This window comes from Accipiter gentilis, chromosome 32 (genome assembly GCF_929443795.1).
Source record: "Accipiter gentilis chromosome 32, bAccGen1.1, whole genome shotgun sequence".
NCBI classification, from domain to species: domain Eukaryota; kingdom Metazoa; phylum Chordata; class Aves; order Accipitriformes; family Accipitridae; genus Astur; species Astur gentilis.
The window spans coordinates 11,438,162-11,456,653 of NC_064911.1; the positions used below are offsets into that span (position 1 = coordinate 11,438,162).

Genomic DNA, 18,492 nt, shown 5'->3' on the forward strand with positions numbered 1-18,492 from the left:
ATTGAGGACATAAATATTTTTTAACTTCCTCCATCTGATTCTACTCCTGGCCTCAGGATTATAGTCTAGTATTGCATCCGTTGCTATCCATTATCCATTCTCTGTTTATCTAAATATCGTAAGTTTTATCATTTTTGTTTGACATTTGGATTGATTGAACATCTCCTTGCTCTTGTATTATAACTAAAAATACAAGAACATGAAATATCTTCCCTCAAGTATTTTTAATATGCACTTCTATAGTTCCCATTCATTTATCTAGGTAATCCTAACTTCAGGTTTATATGGGAAGCTTTCCATGTTGTTCTTCCCAGTTGCTTCTAAATTCTTCTTTTCTGCTGCTCATTCTTTTTACATGATAACCAGAATCGAAAAGTTCCAAATAAAAATACCCCAGATTTATTTAGCATATAAATCCATACCTTCTTCCATGCTACTTCTAGACTTGGACTGAAGTTTTCATTCAAAACTTTCTTTTTTTACTGGTTGCCTTTAACTTTGAGCTCTGACATCTGTATAAGCAGTTTAGGCAATTCTTCCAAAATGCAATACCCATATTAATTTTCATCTGATGCTCAGTGACCTAGCTTAGCTATCTCAGTAGTGCTCTTCAGTCTTCTCTTGTTTTAATTATCCCAAACAATTTTGTCATATTGCAAACGTTGCCACCTCACTGATCATTCTTTTACAGACTGTGAATTATATTAATCACTGAGTACTGGTACTCAGCCTTAGGCCATTCCACCACCTTTTTTGACATTTCTTTGTCTGTCTCACCATGTTTCTGTAAGAATTATCTCTTCCCCCACAAGAATTAGCTTTTTTCACAGGATCCTACAAATAATTTTTCGAGAAATAATTTTTTTAAAATTCATTTCTGTAGAAAATCTTGCATTTTCTTTGATGGAAAAATGTTTGTTCCTACCACATGACATCCACTTAGGTGTCTTGTACCTATTCATAATTGTTTAATCCAATTTACCCAGCAGTTAAGCAAAGCTCACAAGGGCTGTAATCACAAGATTGTCCAGAGCACTTACAATCTGTTCAGCTGTCTAATGCCTTTGCAGTGTCTCATCTCCCATTTGCGCTGTACCTCCCTGGAATAAAAGCCAGCCCAGTGATGCAGGCAGAAGGCTCGGAGTCAACACTGGATTCTTGCCCCGGCTCTGCCAACTACTGGCAGTGTAACCCTAAGTAAGTTTTCTAACCTTTCCAAATCTCCCTCCTTTCTCCAATGCAGATGGTGCTTAACAAGGTCACAGGAATAGATTGAGAGGTCTCTGTGTTTGTCTTAGTGCCAATTTTGGGGGGCTTGTTAGGTGTCTCCGTCAGAGCATTAGAGGTCGGCGTACGTGAGCGCAGAGCAAGCAGGGTGCCCTGCTCCTCCGTACGTCTCTGAATACCCCCCCAGCTTTCCGGGGATTTCCTTTCTGGACTGGACAGGGAACATTTTGCAGGCATGGCTCTGCCGGGCCAGAGAGCAGGGCTTCGAACTGCTCGCCTGCAGGAGCAGACACATCTGGAAAAGCTACACATGAATTTTTTATGAAGCTTGATTATTAACATTTTGTAAAATGCTTGGAGATCCTTGGTAGGAAAATTTTACCACCTGCTAAGTATTAGCCTTCTATAAATATTTCCAAGCAGGGCACAGTTGCCAAACATTTCGGTTCAAGTTTAACCATTCTAACGCTGGGCTGGGGGAAATTTTCATGACAACCCAAATCTTTCTGTTGAACAAATGTTTTGCACTGCTCATTTTTCTGGTTTCTGTGTCAGTAGTCCCCATTGTTTCCTGCCCTAACCTGTCCTTTGAATGGTCATTGTAATCATGGATATAAACATTTTTTGTCAAATGTGTATCTTCTTTCCAAAGCGAGAACAATACCGTCTTAGTATTAATGCACTGGTATGCTGCAGATATTAGTTTCAAGGTCTCAACATATGTAACGTAATTAGAGAATCTGAATAATTTGTTCCAGGATTGTCATTTTAACACTGTATTGGTTTTCAGCTTCATGAAGTATTGCATAGGACCCCAGCTGCAGAAACTCTGAGATAAATTACACCACTTGAATTTTGAATTTATTTACTCAGTCAGTAGCTTGTAGCAAAGTTCATAGCAGTAATTCTATTGCGTAAATTATGGTTGTAACTTTTTGGCAGCGTCATTTAAAATATTAGAAGCTGACATCAAAATTAGTAAAGCAATTTGCCCCATTCAAAATGATGCAAGACCAATATGCAAACAGAAGAGAGAGAGCGTTAGAAATGTAGAACTATTATTATTTGAATACATATGTATTTAAATTTGTATTTAAACATATACACCACAGAGACACCAGCCAATGCCAGTTGGTCCTCCTACACTGTAGGCTGGCTTTGATCTCCATGTTCCACATATTTCTTTCCTTATATCAGCAAAACTCTTGACTTTCTCTGCCACAGCACCACCTAAACGGCTGACTTCAGAGCAAAGTTTTTCTCTTCTTTTCCACATGCTAGTACTTGAATCAGAAAATATTACTCTCATTTTGTATTATATTTGTGTACAACATTGTTTTTCCTTATCTTAGTATGCTGTGTAAAAGACAGAAGAGTAAAATTGTTTGATTGTTCATGTTGAATTCCTGGTGACAACCTGTCATACTGTGAAGAAGATCCCACTTGGGTCAATTTTCACTTACCATCTCTCCTATACGTATACTAAGAAGACGGTGTAAAAAATACACAGAATTATGTTCGGGAGTGATGTTTTCTTCATGTTGTATGTCCAGTCTACATGACTACATGATCTACTCTAAAGGCTTGGTGTTCTGCAGCAAGAAGCAGTCGCAAAGAAATAAGTGTCCAGGGCAGGCTATGTGCTGAATTGGGGGGGGGGGCGGGATTCCTCGGTTAGTATTTCTCCTGCCTTATGTCCCCCTTGGAGGGAGGTCTTTTTACTGCAGTGGCTGAAAATGAGCCAGGCATGTTTTCAGAGTGTACTTGAGTTCAGTATCACCATACAGAAGGCTGATTCAGTTAAACAGACAAAACAAAGTTTTCAGATACTTAAATGCACATTTAATCTTACATATGAGAGATCCTGAGTTTAAGGAACAGATTATAGATGTGATCTTTCAGTGTGCTGCAGGACTGAACCCCAGGGGTTTAAGGTCGTGTGGGAACCAGACTTTTTCTATGCTATTTCTCCTTCTCAAAACGTTTTCCAAAACATTTTGCTTACCTGTCGAAGAATGACAAAGGTGCTTAAAATTGACCTTGAGTCAAACAAAGAGAAAAAAAGATTTAATTTTTAGTGAAGAACTAAGTTTAATCAATTCTTTTCATAAGATTAATTTAAGAAAGTCTCATGAGCAATCTTCTGCTATATTTAGGGATACTGTGTCATTTGTGTGACATGAAAAATCAAAGCATAAAGAGGAAAAGGTAAAAAGAAAAATCAGGCAAATGCATAACGTACTATCTAAGAAACAGAGCAAATAATGTTACCAGCCTCCTCTTGTTTGAAGTGAGAGGTTAAACCTAAAAGAAAACAAAAAGCAGAAGTTCTTCTGAAAATCTTAACTTTTGATTCATTTTGATCAAATGTAATTCTAGTAAAACAAGGGTATGGTGAGTAACAGCATACAGGTCTGCTGAGGGTAACAGGACTGCTGAGACCTGTGACATTTTCACAGTGAAGGTGGAACCCCTCGAGCGTTGAAATGAAAATTTTTTAATTACAATGAAATTGCCAGCTTTTTTTGCCTATCCACAGCAAATCATTTCTGTCAACATTTTCAGCATTGGGGACCATGTCTCACAGATGAGTGATAGTTATGAGTGCCGTCCGTAGACTTCAAAGTACAAAACCTGAGAACATTTTCTGTGCCGCAGCTGCTGTTAGCTGACAGTATCAGCTGCAAGGCTGCCCAGTGCGGCGAAGCACAGCTTTCCAGAGCTCTGGAAAAAGCCAGGAGCTGGTGCAGAGAGCCAGGTTAAGCCATGGCGGTCAGTGAGATATCAGACAGGGAATGAATCAGATTTCACTCAAACGCCTTGGCTCTGTATGCTTACAAAACAAAGCCTGGGACCAAAAATAAAATTAACTAAGAGTATAACTTCACTGAAGACTGCAATGGTCAGCACAGATATCCGAGCCAAATTTAAATCAGTGAGCTTTCAGCAGAGCAAATTAACCAATGCAGAGCTTCGTGCTGTCATACACAACTAGCTTCGCATATGAGCACGCTCTCAGAAATTTAGTCATAGCTGCTTTAGTTTACGATATTTAAACTAAGGCATATAATCTTGCACCTGGGATGTGCCGGATGCTTAGGGACCAATAGACATCCATTCTGGTTGTAGCAGTCGTGGCAGAAGCTCATGTGTTCAGTCAAAATGAGCTGGGTAGCTTCAGCAATTTAAATAATAAGTCTTCATTAATCCAGCTCATTTTCTAGAATGGTTCAGGAAATGATCACACGAGGGAGGTTGATGTTATCATTAGTATACCTAGCCTGACAGACAAGAAAGGGTTTAAAGATTCCTTGGAGAGAAGAATGTTGTAGGCAAATTCGTGCCTGACGGAGCTGCCAGAACCAGCTTTCTAAGCCTGTTGCTCTAGAAAACAGAGGACACGGCAAAGTGCTTGAGAAACGAGTGCCACCGCTAGTGACAAAGCTTGTGAGAAACCGAAGGAGTTAGAGAGGCCTGTAAAAGTAATCACAACACCAAGTCTTCTGCCACCCGCTCCGAGAAAGGCAGTGGCACGAGTCCTCTTGGAGCTGCGCGGCAGCGGCACGCACGTCACGCGTCTCAACAAAATGCCAGTGCATCTCAAAAGGAGAGGGGAGGCGATGGTCGTCAGCCCCGCAGCTAGAAAGGTTCACGCTCTCATTCCCCAGTTTTAGCCAAAAGTGACTGTCGGCCACAGGGACATGGGAAATAGGACTTTAAAGAGGGATATTCAGCTACAGATATGGGATTCGCAAGTTAAGTGTAAACGTAGGAAAGTTTTGGTGGTTGAAGGGACATTCTCCTATTTAACAGTAGGGCCGTGGGTCAAAGTCCAAAGTGAGATTTTATGTGAATCAGGCAGATAAAAAGAAAAAAGTAAAAACAGAATACAGACTTTGTCGAAACTGCTTTTACAAGCAAGTTTCTTACAAAATGTAATTAAAAGTATTTACATAGTGTGCCTAGCACATTATACTGTCTTTACTGATAATCTTTATCACACTAGAGTTGGGGGAAGCTCTTAGCGCCAAATGGATGCTTGAAGACACAGGAGCGGTCATTTTTAATATGTTACTGAAAAATGATAAAATGGACAAAGGAAACTCACTTAGGCATTGAAAACTGTAAGAGAAGGACTAGAGATTTGCCCTGATCCTAAACAAACGATGCCATTAAGGAAGTGGTAAGACTTGTCACATGGCACAGCAAGTACTTGTTCCCAATGCAAAGGAGAAACAAACTTGCATGTCCTGGCTGGAAAAGGAAAATGCAGAGTCAGCAGTGCCTTACTCCTAGATATGTATTTAGAGTATTCTCATTTTCCTGAGATAGTGTTGCTAGAAAACATAACAGCTTAGAAAGATGACATCCCAAATTTGATTCAATATGCTAGGCCTGGTATACCTGATACAGTAATGTCTGACATTTATCAGGTTCGTGTTTAACCGTTCTGCTCTGAAATACAAGTTCAGTCATATAACCATAACCTCTATTATCTCCAGGCTCTGAAGGCTAGCAGAAAATATATTAAAGGATATACAGGAACAGATGCCAATTCTGATCCATACTTGGTACTGTTAAATATCGGAGTGGTACCAATGTAACATGACTTGTTACTTGCTGACATTTTATTCAACAGAAAACTGAGAACAAGAGTGCCTGCTCCTGAGCACCTGTTAGGAACTCATGTCAAAGTCACAGCAACCAGCAGATATATGGGAAAAAAGACGAGGTGGGGGGAAGGTGAAAGGAAAACATAATCTGGGGTACTGGGAGCTGCCACTGTTTTGTAAAAAACAACTGTGAGAATATCTGTAATGAAAAGCAATGACTGCAAACAGCAATAATGTCACAAGAAATATCCTGTGGTCAGAGACAAACTTGAGGCACCGGGCAGACATATGCAGAGGAATAAGTGACGCTCTCTCTAAAGGAGGAGTACCAACACAGCCATTTTACCTGAGAAATTCTGACAGCCAACAGCCACAGCAGGTTGAGATGAATTAGTTTCAGGACACAGCACAACTGGAACTAACAGACTTGCTGCCATCTGACAGCAAGAGTATTGATACTCTGCGAGAGATTTCCAATAACATGAATCAGTCCAGAGTACCTTAGAGACTAATTGAATGTGTGCTTGTTCATTAAGTTAGATTAACTTAGTATCTGAACTTCCTTATTATGTTAATGTTTAATTTCAAGATGCAGAGGGAAGTTGCTGAGAACCATGTCTTTAAGAGATTCTGGCTTGAACCAGTTGTTAAATACAAGCTACAAAGTGCAATGCTCGTGTTAAGAGCTCACACTCCAAGTTAAGACAGATCCCTATCAAACTCCGTGGTGCCTGATGGTCGCAGGACAACCCAGACGCATGAAGGAGACATCTTTTCTACTTCTGTGAAGGTGAAAGCCAGACCAGGAAAAAATAATACATTCCTCATTACTTTTTAAAAAGCTAGTAATTTTCTCCATTTCTTTTAGGGTATCCATTACTATATTAATTGAATAGTTTAATGCATCCCCTTTGAAAGATCAAAAGCAAAATATCCCTATTTTTTATCAGGGAAATCTAGGAACTTCGCTGGAGCTACTCGCTGCCTCCCCAGCATATCCAGAGTGATTATGCCCCAGAAATGCCTGTATCTGTTCACTGGCTGTAAAGGAAGCCCAGACAACTAGCTCAGGTGTAGACGTCTATAGCACTGCTGTCTAAAAGTTACATGAGGTGATTCGTATTAGAAACTCACAAGATGAGAAAACAGAATTAATGATCACTTCCCCAAATCCTGGTTTATCTGACCAGCTGGGCACTGGCTGTAGCTATGCAACAGAGGCACTAATAGTGTGTTTCCTTATACATATTCCATTCCTGATGTTCATGCCCTTCACATTCTTGAGTTGACATGCTTCTGGACAGGTACAACTACTGTGGGCCCCATCTTCTCTGTGATTATCTTCATACTTCCAACCAAAGGCACCGAAGGAGGGACAACACAACCACCATCAGGCCTAGTACCATGAGTCACAGCTTTTCCACTGGGTATGAGTTACCCATTGTTCTGACAATTACTGTAAATAAGTACTTAGCAGTTAATTATTAGATATCCATGCTAAGTTAGAAGGTTTTTAGATAGCATCTCCTTTCTTCTGAAACAAGAAAACACTTGATCCTGCCTGTTTTGTTCTTATTTGAAAGAATCAGTGGGTATGGCTGAACTTGAGCCTCCCTCTAAGAGTTGTCCTTTATCCAAAACTGTGATGACTGAGCACAGGCACACCCAAAGCCTGGGGGTGCGGAGCACATAATGGACACCGTGGTAGTTGTAAATCTTCCTTGAAGAGAACCTAAACCGCAAGGGAGTCTGAGGGATTTGAATGACACATAGCGACAGCGTGGTGAGGACACCAGTGTGTATTCCTGCTCTGGGCTAGCCTCAGAGATGTTTCTCTGTTCCTGTGCCTCTTAACAGCACAGAGGTTTGGGTGGACAGTCAGCAACAGGGATGGCTTTAATTAGCCTAAAACCACTGCACTGTAAGTGGGTAGTTCAGAGTCTGAGTGACAAGCAACACAGCTATCTGTTCCATAGGCTAGGGGAGACAAGATGTTAAAGTAGATTCCCCCCCCCCCCCCCTTCCTTCATCATCAGAGCCCTAATTTTCTTAAGTTCCTTCTAATGAAGCCAATACATCCATCCAGAGCCCAGCTCCACAGTGACTAAAGCAGAAATTATTTAGAATTTATCAAAAAGTGTTACTTCTGGCTCTTTTCCTCGCAGAAAACTTAATTACTCCTAAAGCTTTGTCCTCCTTAATTCACAGTAAAAATATAATCTTCAGAATTTAGTTCTGCTAGGCACTTTTGTGTTACTTGTGCTAAGGACATCACCAGCATCTGACAGAGCTTCTGATTAGGAGTCATCATCCATAAAATACATACTAAGTTAGAATAGGTATTTGCAGTTCTTTAAAAAGTGTTTATATATTTCCATGACCCTTGGTTTTCCTCTGCTCCTATGATAACATATGGATTTTACATTGGTGAAGGAGCAGAGAGATGTGTTTGATGTTGCTGGACACCTGGAGCTGTGAGAAAACTGAGGGCAAAGTCTTGTCTCCAGATGAGCACTGATGGCCGAAAAACCTTGAAGCTGAGCATACTGGCCTCATGTATAACCAGTGAGCAAAGCATCACCAGGGACCACAGTTTACTACAAGGTAAATAACAATTTGTTCACCTGTGTGTCAATCTCCTGTCCTAAGATCAAGATCCTCCTCCCACTTCTTCCCCCTTCTGTTACATTCTCCACTGACATTCCAATAGTGAGAGCACACAGGGCAGCAGTCCTGAAAACAGTCTCACACATAGCACACAAATACCTTTTCCCAAACAAAAAAATATTTTGCCTTTGTGGAAGTATTTTTTTCCTCCTCAATGAAAAGGCCCCAAGCTACTCATAAAAATTTCCGCTGAGATTCAGACCATGTGCAGCGCACAGGTGATCACCAGGGGAGTATGGCTCCAATTTCTTCAAACTAAGGGTGCTCTTGAGCCCACAAAGGAAGAGATCAAAGAAATACTATGTGCTGGGTTTAGAGAGAGATATTACAGAGTGTAGTTTTGTTTTTTCTCTCTCTGCTGTGTCCAAACTTCACTTTCACCACAGCTTTTTAGCTACAGCCCGAGTGTCAGGCTCCCAGCACAATGCTGTGTGCAGCGGACGCTGCCTGGGACAAGAATGCCCAGGGCTGGTCCCCTTGGATGGCTGCCAGAGTGCTGCTGCCAACATAAGCCATAGGAAAAAAGGATATTTTTCTTCCAGTTTCTCCCTCTGACAGACCTGAATAGAATTTCACGGGACAAAGAAAAGCATACCTCTTTACCCTCCAGGACTTTTTCCCTGCTAAATTTCAAAGATCTGTTGCAAACAATCTATGAATTGGATTTCTGCAGGCAAAAGATTTACAAGAAGCTTTCTCAGTGGTAACTTGGCCAGCCCGAAATCGGGAAGTTGATACTAACTGCTTCCATTGCAGGTGGGTTTGTTCTCGAAGGATAAAAGAGCCTCAAAGTTTGGGTGTGAATAGTCATGCCCTGTCAGCATGACACTTCAGAAAGGGAAAGCGTAAGGAAGGGACAAGTGGGAGTGGAAAGTACACTAAGTGGCCAGGCAGAGAGGTGTTTGCTCTCCTCTTTGAAGCTATACCCCATCTGAAAAAAACATTGGCTGAGAAAACCAAGAGAAAAAGAAAAAAAGCTGGATGACAAGGAGGAAGATGAAATACTTGGCAAATAATTATTTACAGAATTAGTATTCTCTTCTAAAGTTATAAAATGTGGTAAGCTTGGCTTACCCTGAGGCTATAGGATAAGTGGTAAAGCCATAGCCATGTCTGAGGAGTCTTCAACTGTAAGCCTTGTCAGCTTTTGGACTGTATTACTGCACATTAATGGAAATAGTGATCTGGGAAATGCAGTAAGAAAAAATAGGTACCTCAAACCTCATAAATAGGGTTTGGAAAATAAACTGGTGGCAGAATGAGGACAAAATAAAGGACAAAGTCAAGAATGAAAAATGAAACCTAGGATGAAACTAAAAGGCTGAGAATATAAGAAATGCCCTAATGGGTCCACCTAGCCCTACTTACCCAACAGGGGATCAACAGACTGAGATCAATAACGTGGCCTTCCTGGGTAAGGATATTCTTTGCATTCCAGGTACGCTGACTCTTGTGATTTCCCCGAATGTAGAGAAGCTGACTGCATAATTTGTAGTGAAAGACTGTATTTATACCTTTAAAAATGAAAATGGAGCAGTGGCACTAGGAGATAGTTCAGAAAGTGCATGAAAGCCTAGCCACTCTCTGCAGTCAGTTCTCTTTCCACTATCCCAGCATCTACATTTGTTGTGCTAGGGATGCTCCACGGCACAGCCCTGACTATTCCTTCCAGTATTTGTTTATAATGATGTGTCATCCCTGAAATGGTCTAATTTCTTTTTGAACCTGCTGATACTATTGGTGTCCACAGCCTCCTGTGGCAGCAAGTTCTCAAAGTTCACTATCCAGTGTGCATGTATATTTTTTAAAAAAAAGTACTTTCATGTATCTGTCTTAAACTACCTTCCTACTTGTTTTACCAAGCACACCTTCATTTTAGTATTGCAGGACTTGATGAACAACAGTTCTGCCTTCACCTTATCTACCACCTTCATGATTTTGTAAACCTCAACCATATCCTGCCTCAGGTGTCTCCTCCATAAATTGACAAGTCCTTTTGACCTCTCCTGGCAAGGCAGATGGCTCATCCTTGGTTTCTTTTCATTGCCCTTCTCTCTCTGTTCCTTTGCAAACTCCTTTGTGTCCTTCTGTAGAAGAGGAGGCCTGAAATGTCCCAATCCTCCAGCTGTGGGTGCACCAGAGCTTTATATGGAGGGAAAATGACACCTTCTGCCTTGTTTTCATGCCTGTCCTGATAGTCCTAATATTTTATTGGCTTTTTTTTGACCATCACTGCACCCTGCAACAATGGTTTCAGAGAACTGCCAGAGTGAGTCCGAGGGCTCTTTCCAGAGCCGCAGCTGCCAGCTCCAAGTTCAGCACCATGCAAGGGTGGTGTAGATGAGGATTTCCTCTAGATGCAGTATTCCTTGCCATTTACCTACACCAAAGCTCCTCTGGGCACTTACTCTGCTTTGCGGGGCCCTTCTGGAGTTCCCAATTATTAAGGTGGCACCTGCCTCCTCAAAATTGCTTAAAGGTTTCTACAAAACTTAGTAGAAGGGTGAGAAATGCAAGAAGAAAGATATGAAAGGAAAATATAAGTGGGCTTTTTTTCAGCGGTAGTACATAGCATTTTGATATTGTCCTTATGATGTGATTTTTAATTATTTTTCTGTATATAGGTGCATGACTGTAGCATATGGTTGCAAATTTCTGTTTAGAATAATGATGAAAAGATAACCGGAATTTTGAGTTGGTTTTATTACCTGGTTTTATCCCCTGTACATCTTGTAAGATCTTTTTAATTTAAAAAAGTTTCAATAAAAGCGTCATGGAGAGATTTCCTCCACAATTCTTAGTATTTAATCCATAGCCATCAATGAGGAAAAGCTGCAGCTGGGGAGGAAAGAAATAAGCATCTCCAGTAATTCAATCAAGATTGTATGCAGTACACAAGGAAGGGGAAAATAACCAGAATGGCAAGGAATAGCTAAAAAAAGAAACTCCATTAAGTAGGGGTTTGTGTAATTTTTAACTTTTCCCCTCTCTTTTGAAGTTGCCAGCTGTCCCTACCTGGGACTGTTTCACCTTTGGAAACTGACGTTGAAGGGTGACCGTGAGCTTCTGTGGCAGTATCAGACAGGCTCAGCTTTGGTTTAGTTTACTACCTGTCTTCAGCAGTTACTGTAATTTACATTTAATTATGAGAGTGGTCTAATTACAGATGAGGAACATGACATTTTCCCTTACCCTTCCTTGACCAAGATCTGGCTGATTACTTGACCTGGCGCTCTCGCCCAGCTGGGTGGCTGGGTCACTATGAGCCAAGTGTCCAGTGAAGGGGATGTGGTCACCATATCTGAAGGGCAGTGAAAAAAAATTCCTCATTCAAAAGAGGCAGCTCTTAGCCAGTTGCCTGAGGAAATTACATTCATGCTTTGCCATGTTCACATACACATACAAAGCCTGTATCTTTCCCAGGAACTTTTGAACCTGGGGATCAATTTCAACAGAATTAGAAGGGGGCAAGGTATCGATCCCAGAGATAAGCTCCAACTGTCCTTTGAAGATAGGGGGCTGCAGAAAAGAGACCTGATAGTGTCTTCAGTGAGGAAGGGTGGCAGTGGAAGTCCACTTCCCATTGAACAATGGAGAATTGACACCGTGGAGGAACTTAGAAAAAACTCCACTAAGGAGAAAAATGCAGTTGGAGATTTATCTTCCTAGACAAACATCATTCACCTGTTAAGACACGCATTTGTGGGAAACCCGGCCTCCTTAATTACGGTATGGCACGACTTGTGCAGCATGCTGCACCCGAGCTCTGCAGCTGCAGACTGCCCTGCCACACAGTAGATTTCCAAGCAGATCTAATTATATACTTTTGTAAGAAGTTATCCAGACTTATTCAGGGTTGGCTGATGGCTTTTTAGGGTTCTTTTGACCGTCATTTTTTACAAGGATTGAAAATGTCTGCGTCTGTCGTGATCAAAACATTGTCTCTTTTCACTGCAACCAAAATACATTTCATTGCCCAAAATACAAACTATTTTCAGTTCACAGAATTTGCACTCCTAAACAAGATGGCAGTTTGTCAGAAATCTGGTGAGCCTCCAATACTTCCTCTTACGAAGTACTAACAGTTCATACTCATCTTTAGTGTATCATCTTCAAACTTTGTAAGATGGAGCGAATTAATGCCCATGTTACAGATCAAAGTACCCAGGGCCCTGTTATACTTGGAATCTGAGGCACAGAATTTGGTGGTTCCTACATCTTTTGGATTACAGAACACTGGCAAACCCTTAAAATTTCTTGTTCTTCATCATGTACCTTTTACATCCCACTTTTAAATGAAAACACTATAAAGGCTGTTTGGATGTAACTGATAACTATGGTTCCATAAACAACCTTTGAAGAACTTACCTGCCCTGTGGCTCACCAATGCTGTGCGGACCGTATGCACACACCCTGCAAAGACCACAGCCATGTAAAACTTGAAAACACCATAAAATTTTAAGAAATGGGGTTTCTAGTGCCCAAGCCCTCACTCAGCTATTTCTTTGGACTTTAAAATAAACTATGGAATTAAACAATGTTGGTTTGCCTGAAAATACTCCTTAACCTGGCAGTACAGAATCTGACAGACAGGCAACTCAAATATGTGCAGTGGTTTGGGGAAGGCTACTAGGGATTGTAAAGCATTTCCCTCCTGCAAATAGTCAGTGTCCTTTTCTTGCTACTTCTGTATGAAGAAGTCCCTCTCCCAGCCCTGACACGACTGATGCCCTGAACTGTTTTCAGACCAACCACTATCCTTGCCAGTAAAACATTCCAGGTCTTAAGTGTAAAGTTTCTTCTGCTTGTGTGTCAAACATTATTGTTACATATTTTTAATAAGATGTTAGGTGTGCGTATTTCAGAATTTAACCTTATAATTTTAAATTAAAGCCAGAATCTGTAAGGAGGAGGATACATGGGTGAAAATCCAAGAATGCCTATCTGTGAAAGGGAAGGGGAATGACTACTTTCAAACTGGTGGCTGAAATTCATGATCACAAACATATCTGCATATGCATTGCTTGGATGGTCATAATATTGTGTATTGACTGCTGGCGAACTTACGCTCGTATTTTCTTGAGCCCATTCAATCTGAAACTGAGTTACAGCATAGTTCTCATTTGCTCTAATTGCTGATGCAGTGGTATCCTTGCTGCTTTTGCTGGTTCAGTATGCAACTTTTTGTGATACAGATCTGCACACAAATCCTAGTTCAGACAGATTCTTCTCATGCAACTCCAATGGTAGGTAGCACCCGTTTTTTGCTCTCCCCCTGCGCTGAATGTGGACAACCACGTTTGTAGGCTTTCATAGATTCGCCTTGCTTCTTGCCAGCCTAAGCAATGAATGCTACAGCTGCTCTAATGAGCGTGTCTTTGCTCCAGAATGGGGGAAGGAAAAAAAAAAAAAAAAAAAAAGCTCAGCCCATCAGATAAAGAAGCAGAGGCTACCCTCCTTCCTGGAAGGTAGTAGGACCCTTCAAGTAGGCTAGATGCCAGGGAATGAACCACCTCTCTCAGCAAAAGCCCATTTTTGTTCAGTGTCTTCCAAGAAACTACCTTCCCATAACAACTTTAACTCTTTGATCTATGCTCCGAGACCCTGTTCGTTAGCAGAAAACCATGTTTACACGCTGTGTCATCCCAAAACGGACCCAATTGCCCTCCAAAGTTCTTAAAGGGTTTGTTCTATTACAATGTTTTGGCCCCAAGCCTCCCCATGTATTATGCTTGGTATTCCGCGTTTTCAGTTTAATCTGTCACACCCGGGTGACGCGGCCTAGTGTAACTCTCAGCACTCGGCATCCAGAGGAAGGTGAGACCCCCGTGAAGTGATGCTGCTGGACTGGCAAAAGCATTTGCCTCAGCCCGGGAAGGGATCTCTTACAAGCATTTTAATTCCTTGTGTGTTTTTCTATCATTTTTTCTTGTTAACTTCTAATGATGGCTCCACATATAGTCAAATAACAATTTCAGCTCAAAAACGTAAGTGAACACTCACCCATATTCTAGAAATCACTACTGTGAGGCCTATGTGGTACTCACCTGATGGCCTTGCAAAAGCAAGAAATTGTTGCCCACGTGTGAAATTTAGTGAACAATCTAAATACATTGGCTTTTTGTTTACGTTCCAAATAGCAAATGGTATTTAAATATTTTTTAAAGGTTTGTATGGCATAGAGCACAGCCTCATGGGAATCTCTCACCTTACATGCTACTATTGTGCAGGAGATCGATGTAATTATTTTCACTGCTTTTCTTATATTTTTTTCTCTTGAATTCATCTGGAGACAGGAACAAGGTGTTCTTGGTGAAGCATTGTCAGCTCTGCATTTTAAAGCTAACCTTTAAACCATTTCATCAGATAATTCTGCTTTGACAGGTTTTTTCTCAGTGTGGGGAACAACTATATCATTTACCTTTGTTGATGAGTTTTACGAAGTTGCATGTGTGCTGAAGTACTTTGGCAAAAATAAACACTTTGTAAACTGCAACAGTTCCTGTCTAATTCCTTCAAAAGAGCTTTACTTTCTTCTACAAACCATCTAATTCAAAACTTGGAAGAGCACACGCATGCAACTTAACATCTCTTTTGTACACAGTTTTCTATGTGACGTCTCAAAAATCATGGAACACGCTATATCAGGGAAGCACTTTGTGTTCTGAAATTCACCGGGTGTCTCAGACACTGTCTTTAAGTGGCTGTTAAGAGAAACGACAGCCACCAGTTACTTGCCCAACTGGAAGAGCACTCCCAAAAGGTTCTTTCAATGCACTACTTTTAGGGCTAACAGGATGACTGTTTTCCTAATAACAAAGACGGTTCAAATCGTGCTCCAGACAATACTTATATCCTCCGGGGGTGGGGGTGGGGGTGGTGAAGCACTTCAGCCGCCCCTGGACAAAGCCCTACAAGCCCAGTTGTGCACGGAGGTTCTTTATTATTACGGCCGCGTTTGTGAGACCGGGAAGGGACTGCCTGCCGCTACAGACCACGCCTGGGCGTGCAGCCGAAGCGCCGTACCCCTCACCTCAGCAGCGGCCTTCGGCACCCGCGGAGGCAGCAGCAAGTCTCCTCTCTCCCCCTCCCCGCACTTGCCCACGCACCACACGCCCCCGCACCCCCCACACACAGCTCCGGGGCCGCGCTCCCCACACACACACACACACACACACCTCGCGGCCTCAGCGCGGCGGGGCCGCCGGTCCTTCTACCGCCGGCCCCCCGAGAGCCACTGGCGGTCAGCGGACGGGCGGCGGGGGAAGGTCGGTACCTCAGACCTGCCCGCCGCCGCTCCCCGCTCTCCGGCCCGGCCGCGCCCTCACGCACCACAGCCACCAGCACCGCCGAGCCCCCTCCCCGCGCCATGACGTCATCCCAGCCCGCGCCTGCGCACACCGCCCCGACCGCCCCGACCCCCCGAAACGGGCGGTGGGCGTGGCCCCGCGCGCGATTCTGGCGGGGCGGGGCGGGGCGGGGAGGGGGGAGCGGAAGCGAACGCAGCCCCCCGCGTGCGTGCCTGCGTGCCGTGCCGCGCCGCGCCGCGCCTGCTCGGCACGGCACGGCCAGCGCGCGCCCCGGCGCCCGCCCCCGCGCGCGCCCGCCCTCGCTCGCTCCGTGACGGCTTTGCGTGACGGCGGCTGAGGAGCGCGCGCCCGCCCTCCAGTAAAGCCGGCGCCTATCGCCGCCGCTGCCGCTTCTCCTCCTCCTCCTCCTCCTCGCGCCTGGGAGCGTAATCAACGGCCGCGCCTGCAACTCCCCGCCCCTCCCCCTCCCACTATTATCCTCCCTCCCTCCCGGCGCGCGCGCTCCCCCCTTCTCCCCTTCTCTCTCTCTCTCTTCCCCCCCCCCCCCTCCCCTCCCGCCCGGCCGGGAGCGCGCAGCCGCCCGCTCTGCGAGGGAGCGAGACGGCGCTGCCGCCTGCCGCCGGCCCCTCTCCTCTCCTCTCCTCCCCTCCTCTCCCCGCCGCGCCGTGCCGATCCTCTCCATGGACCTCACGCCGCCCCGCTAGCCGGAGCTGCCCGCCCGCCCGCTGCCGCTGGGGAGTAGCCGGCTGAGAGGGGGCGGGAGGGGGGGGGTGGGGGGTGGGGGGAGGAGGAGGAGGAGGAGGAGGAGGAGGAAGGTGGGGTCGCGGAGTGTGTGACACGCGCGGGGAGCGGCGGCTGCGGCCCGCGGCAGGAGGAGCGGGGAGTCCCGGCGCGGCCGCGGGAGCCCCCGGGCGGCGGCGCCTCAGGAAGGTGGCGGCGGCGGGAGCTGCCGTAGCGGTGGGGATTTACCGTGGTGGTGGTGGCGGTTGGCGCTGACCGGCAGGGGAGCGCGCCGCGCGGCGGGGACTGTGCCCGCGGCCCCCCCCCTCCCCCGGGCCGCCGCCTCCCGGGCTGATCCCCCCCCCCCCCCCCCCCACGCCCGGACCATGGCCGACGACGACGTGCTGTTCGAGGACGTGTACGAGCTCTGCGAGGTGATCGGCAAGTGAGTCCCCGCGGGGAACGGGAGGAGGGCAGGGCCCGGGCCGGGCCGGGCAGGGCGTGTGCGCCGGCGGGTAGAGCGGGGGAGGGGGCGGCGGTGCCCCCCTGCCCGCTGCCGGGAGCCGGGGGAAGGGGAGGGGGGAGAGGGATGCTCTGCTCGGCACCCACCTGAGTCGCCGCCGCCGCCGCCGCCAGCGGGTCGGTGCGGGATATCCGGGTTCCCCCCCGTGGCCGGTGGCGGTGAGACGGCGGGTGGCTCTGCCGCGCTGCCCACCTTCGCCGATTACACGGGAGGCGGAAGGGGGAGAAGTGACCCCATGTTTTCTCCAGCCACCATGATTAACCGACCACCTAACCATCGCTCAGGCTGGCTGCAGCGAGCGGCAACCACTTCCCACCCCTTTTCTTCTCCTCCCCCCCCCCCCCCCCCCCCCCCCCCCGTATCCCATTCCTGGCACACCCATCAAGGATTGCCTATTGGGGAAGGGAGAGGGAAGATATCTCCTCGTAGATCCACCTATACACTGGGTGTCTGCATATCTGTGCGCCAGGTGTTGGTTTTTCCTCCTCTTTGCTGCATAATAACCGGCTGCTTAGCGGCAGTAGTAGTGGCGCCGGGGTTGTGCTCGGTTTTCGTCCAGATCTTTCCCTCCGCTCTCATTCGTGTGGAAATAGAGATGTATAAGGCAGCAGGAGTGCTTGGCCTTTCGAGTCGTCTTATGCAACTGCTATTAAACCGATGTTCGAGGCTTGTATCGAACCTAGGAGTTGAGGTAGTTGCTGGCGTTCCCCAGCAGCCTGTTTCGGGCTACCACTGTTGTAGGGTGGATGAAAATGACAGTTCAAGTCTCAGTCTGCGTAATCGCACTAGGAAAATGCATAGAATCCTCCCAAATCAAATTTGTGACAAAGAATTAAAGCTGGACTCTGTTCCCTGCCCCCCCCCCCCCCCCCCATGTTTTTGTGACCGCTCGGTTTAAAAATCCATTTTTTATTTATCCATCATCTTTCATGTGTTTTATGTAGTTGTGTCTGTATTGCAAAATGGACATGAAAGATGTAGCAATATTGTGACTTCCTAATTTTCCGTACGTTTCTGATTCCGAAGCTGAGATTGCTGCGGAAGCCTTAGTAGTGACACTGTTCGGTGTGTTTGCATTTTTTTTTTCTTCCTGACAATGAATTTTATAGGAATAATTGTTCACCGTGTTTTGATTATAAACAAAGAATTTTTTCTGCATGTGTTCTCTTGCCCGCTCTTCAGCAGTATGCTTTTCAGTTTATATCAAGTACTGTCTACTTTCAAAGCTGGGGCTAAAAATAATCTAGAATTAATCTTTCCTCAGGATTCTACTAAAATGCTAGTCTTGGACTTAGCAGGTGACTTTGTTGTCAGCAGAAGTTTCAGCACTCAGTTCCGTCATTTCACAAGGTGTTACTACCTTTCTTGTAACACAAACAACTTTTTAAAATATTAAGCTTAAGGGGCCTTGTTTGCTGTCATAAACGGAAAG

General features: G+C 45.0%; 1 protein-coding gene across 20 annotated transcripts in view; it reads left to right on the plus strand.

Moving 5' to 3' along the window:
* Positions 1-1,106: 1,106 nt before the first annotated feature.
* Positions 1,107-18,492, plus strand: part of CASK (calcium/calmodulin dependent serine protein kinase) — a 240,457-nt gene continuing 223,071 nt past the window's right edge. For 14 of the 20 annotated variants that reach the window (XM_049834799.1, XM_049834804.1, XM_049834802.1 and 11 more), the window contains exon 1: positions 1,107-1,197. In XM_049834799.1, the coding sequence (XP_049690756.1) occupies positions 1,124-1,197 (74 nt within the window). In that variant the 5' untranslated portion in view covers positions 1,107-1,123. Of the gene's footprint in view, positions 1,198-16,701; positions 16,983-18,492 lie in introns of those variants that run through there. The other 6 variants (XM_049834806.1, XM_049834818.1, XM_049834810.1 and 3 more) reach the window with 4 other exon arrangements.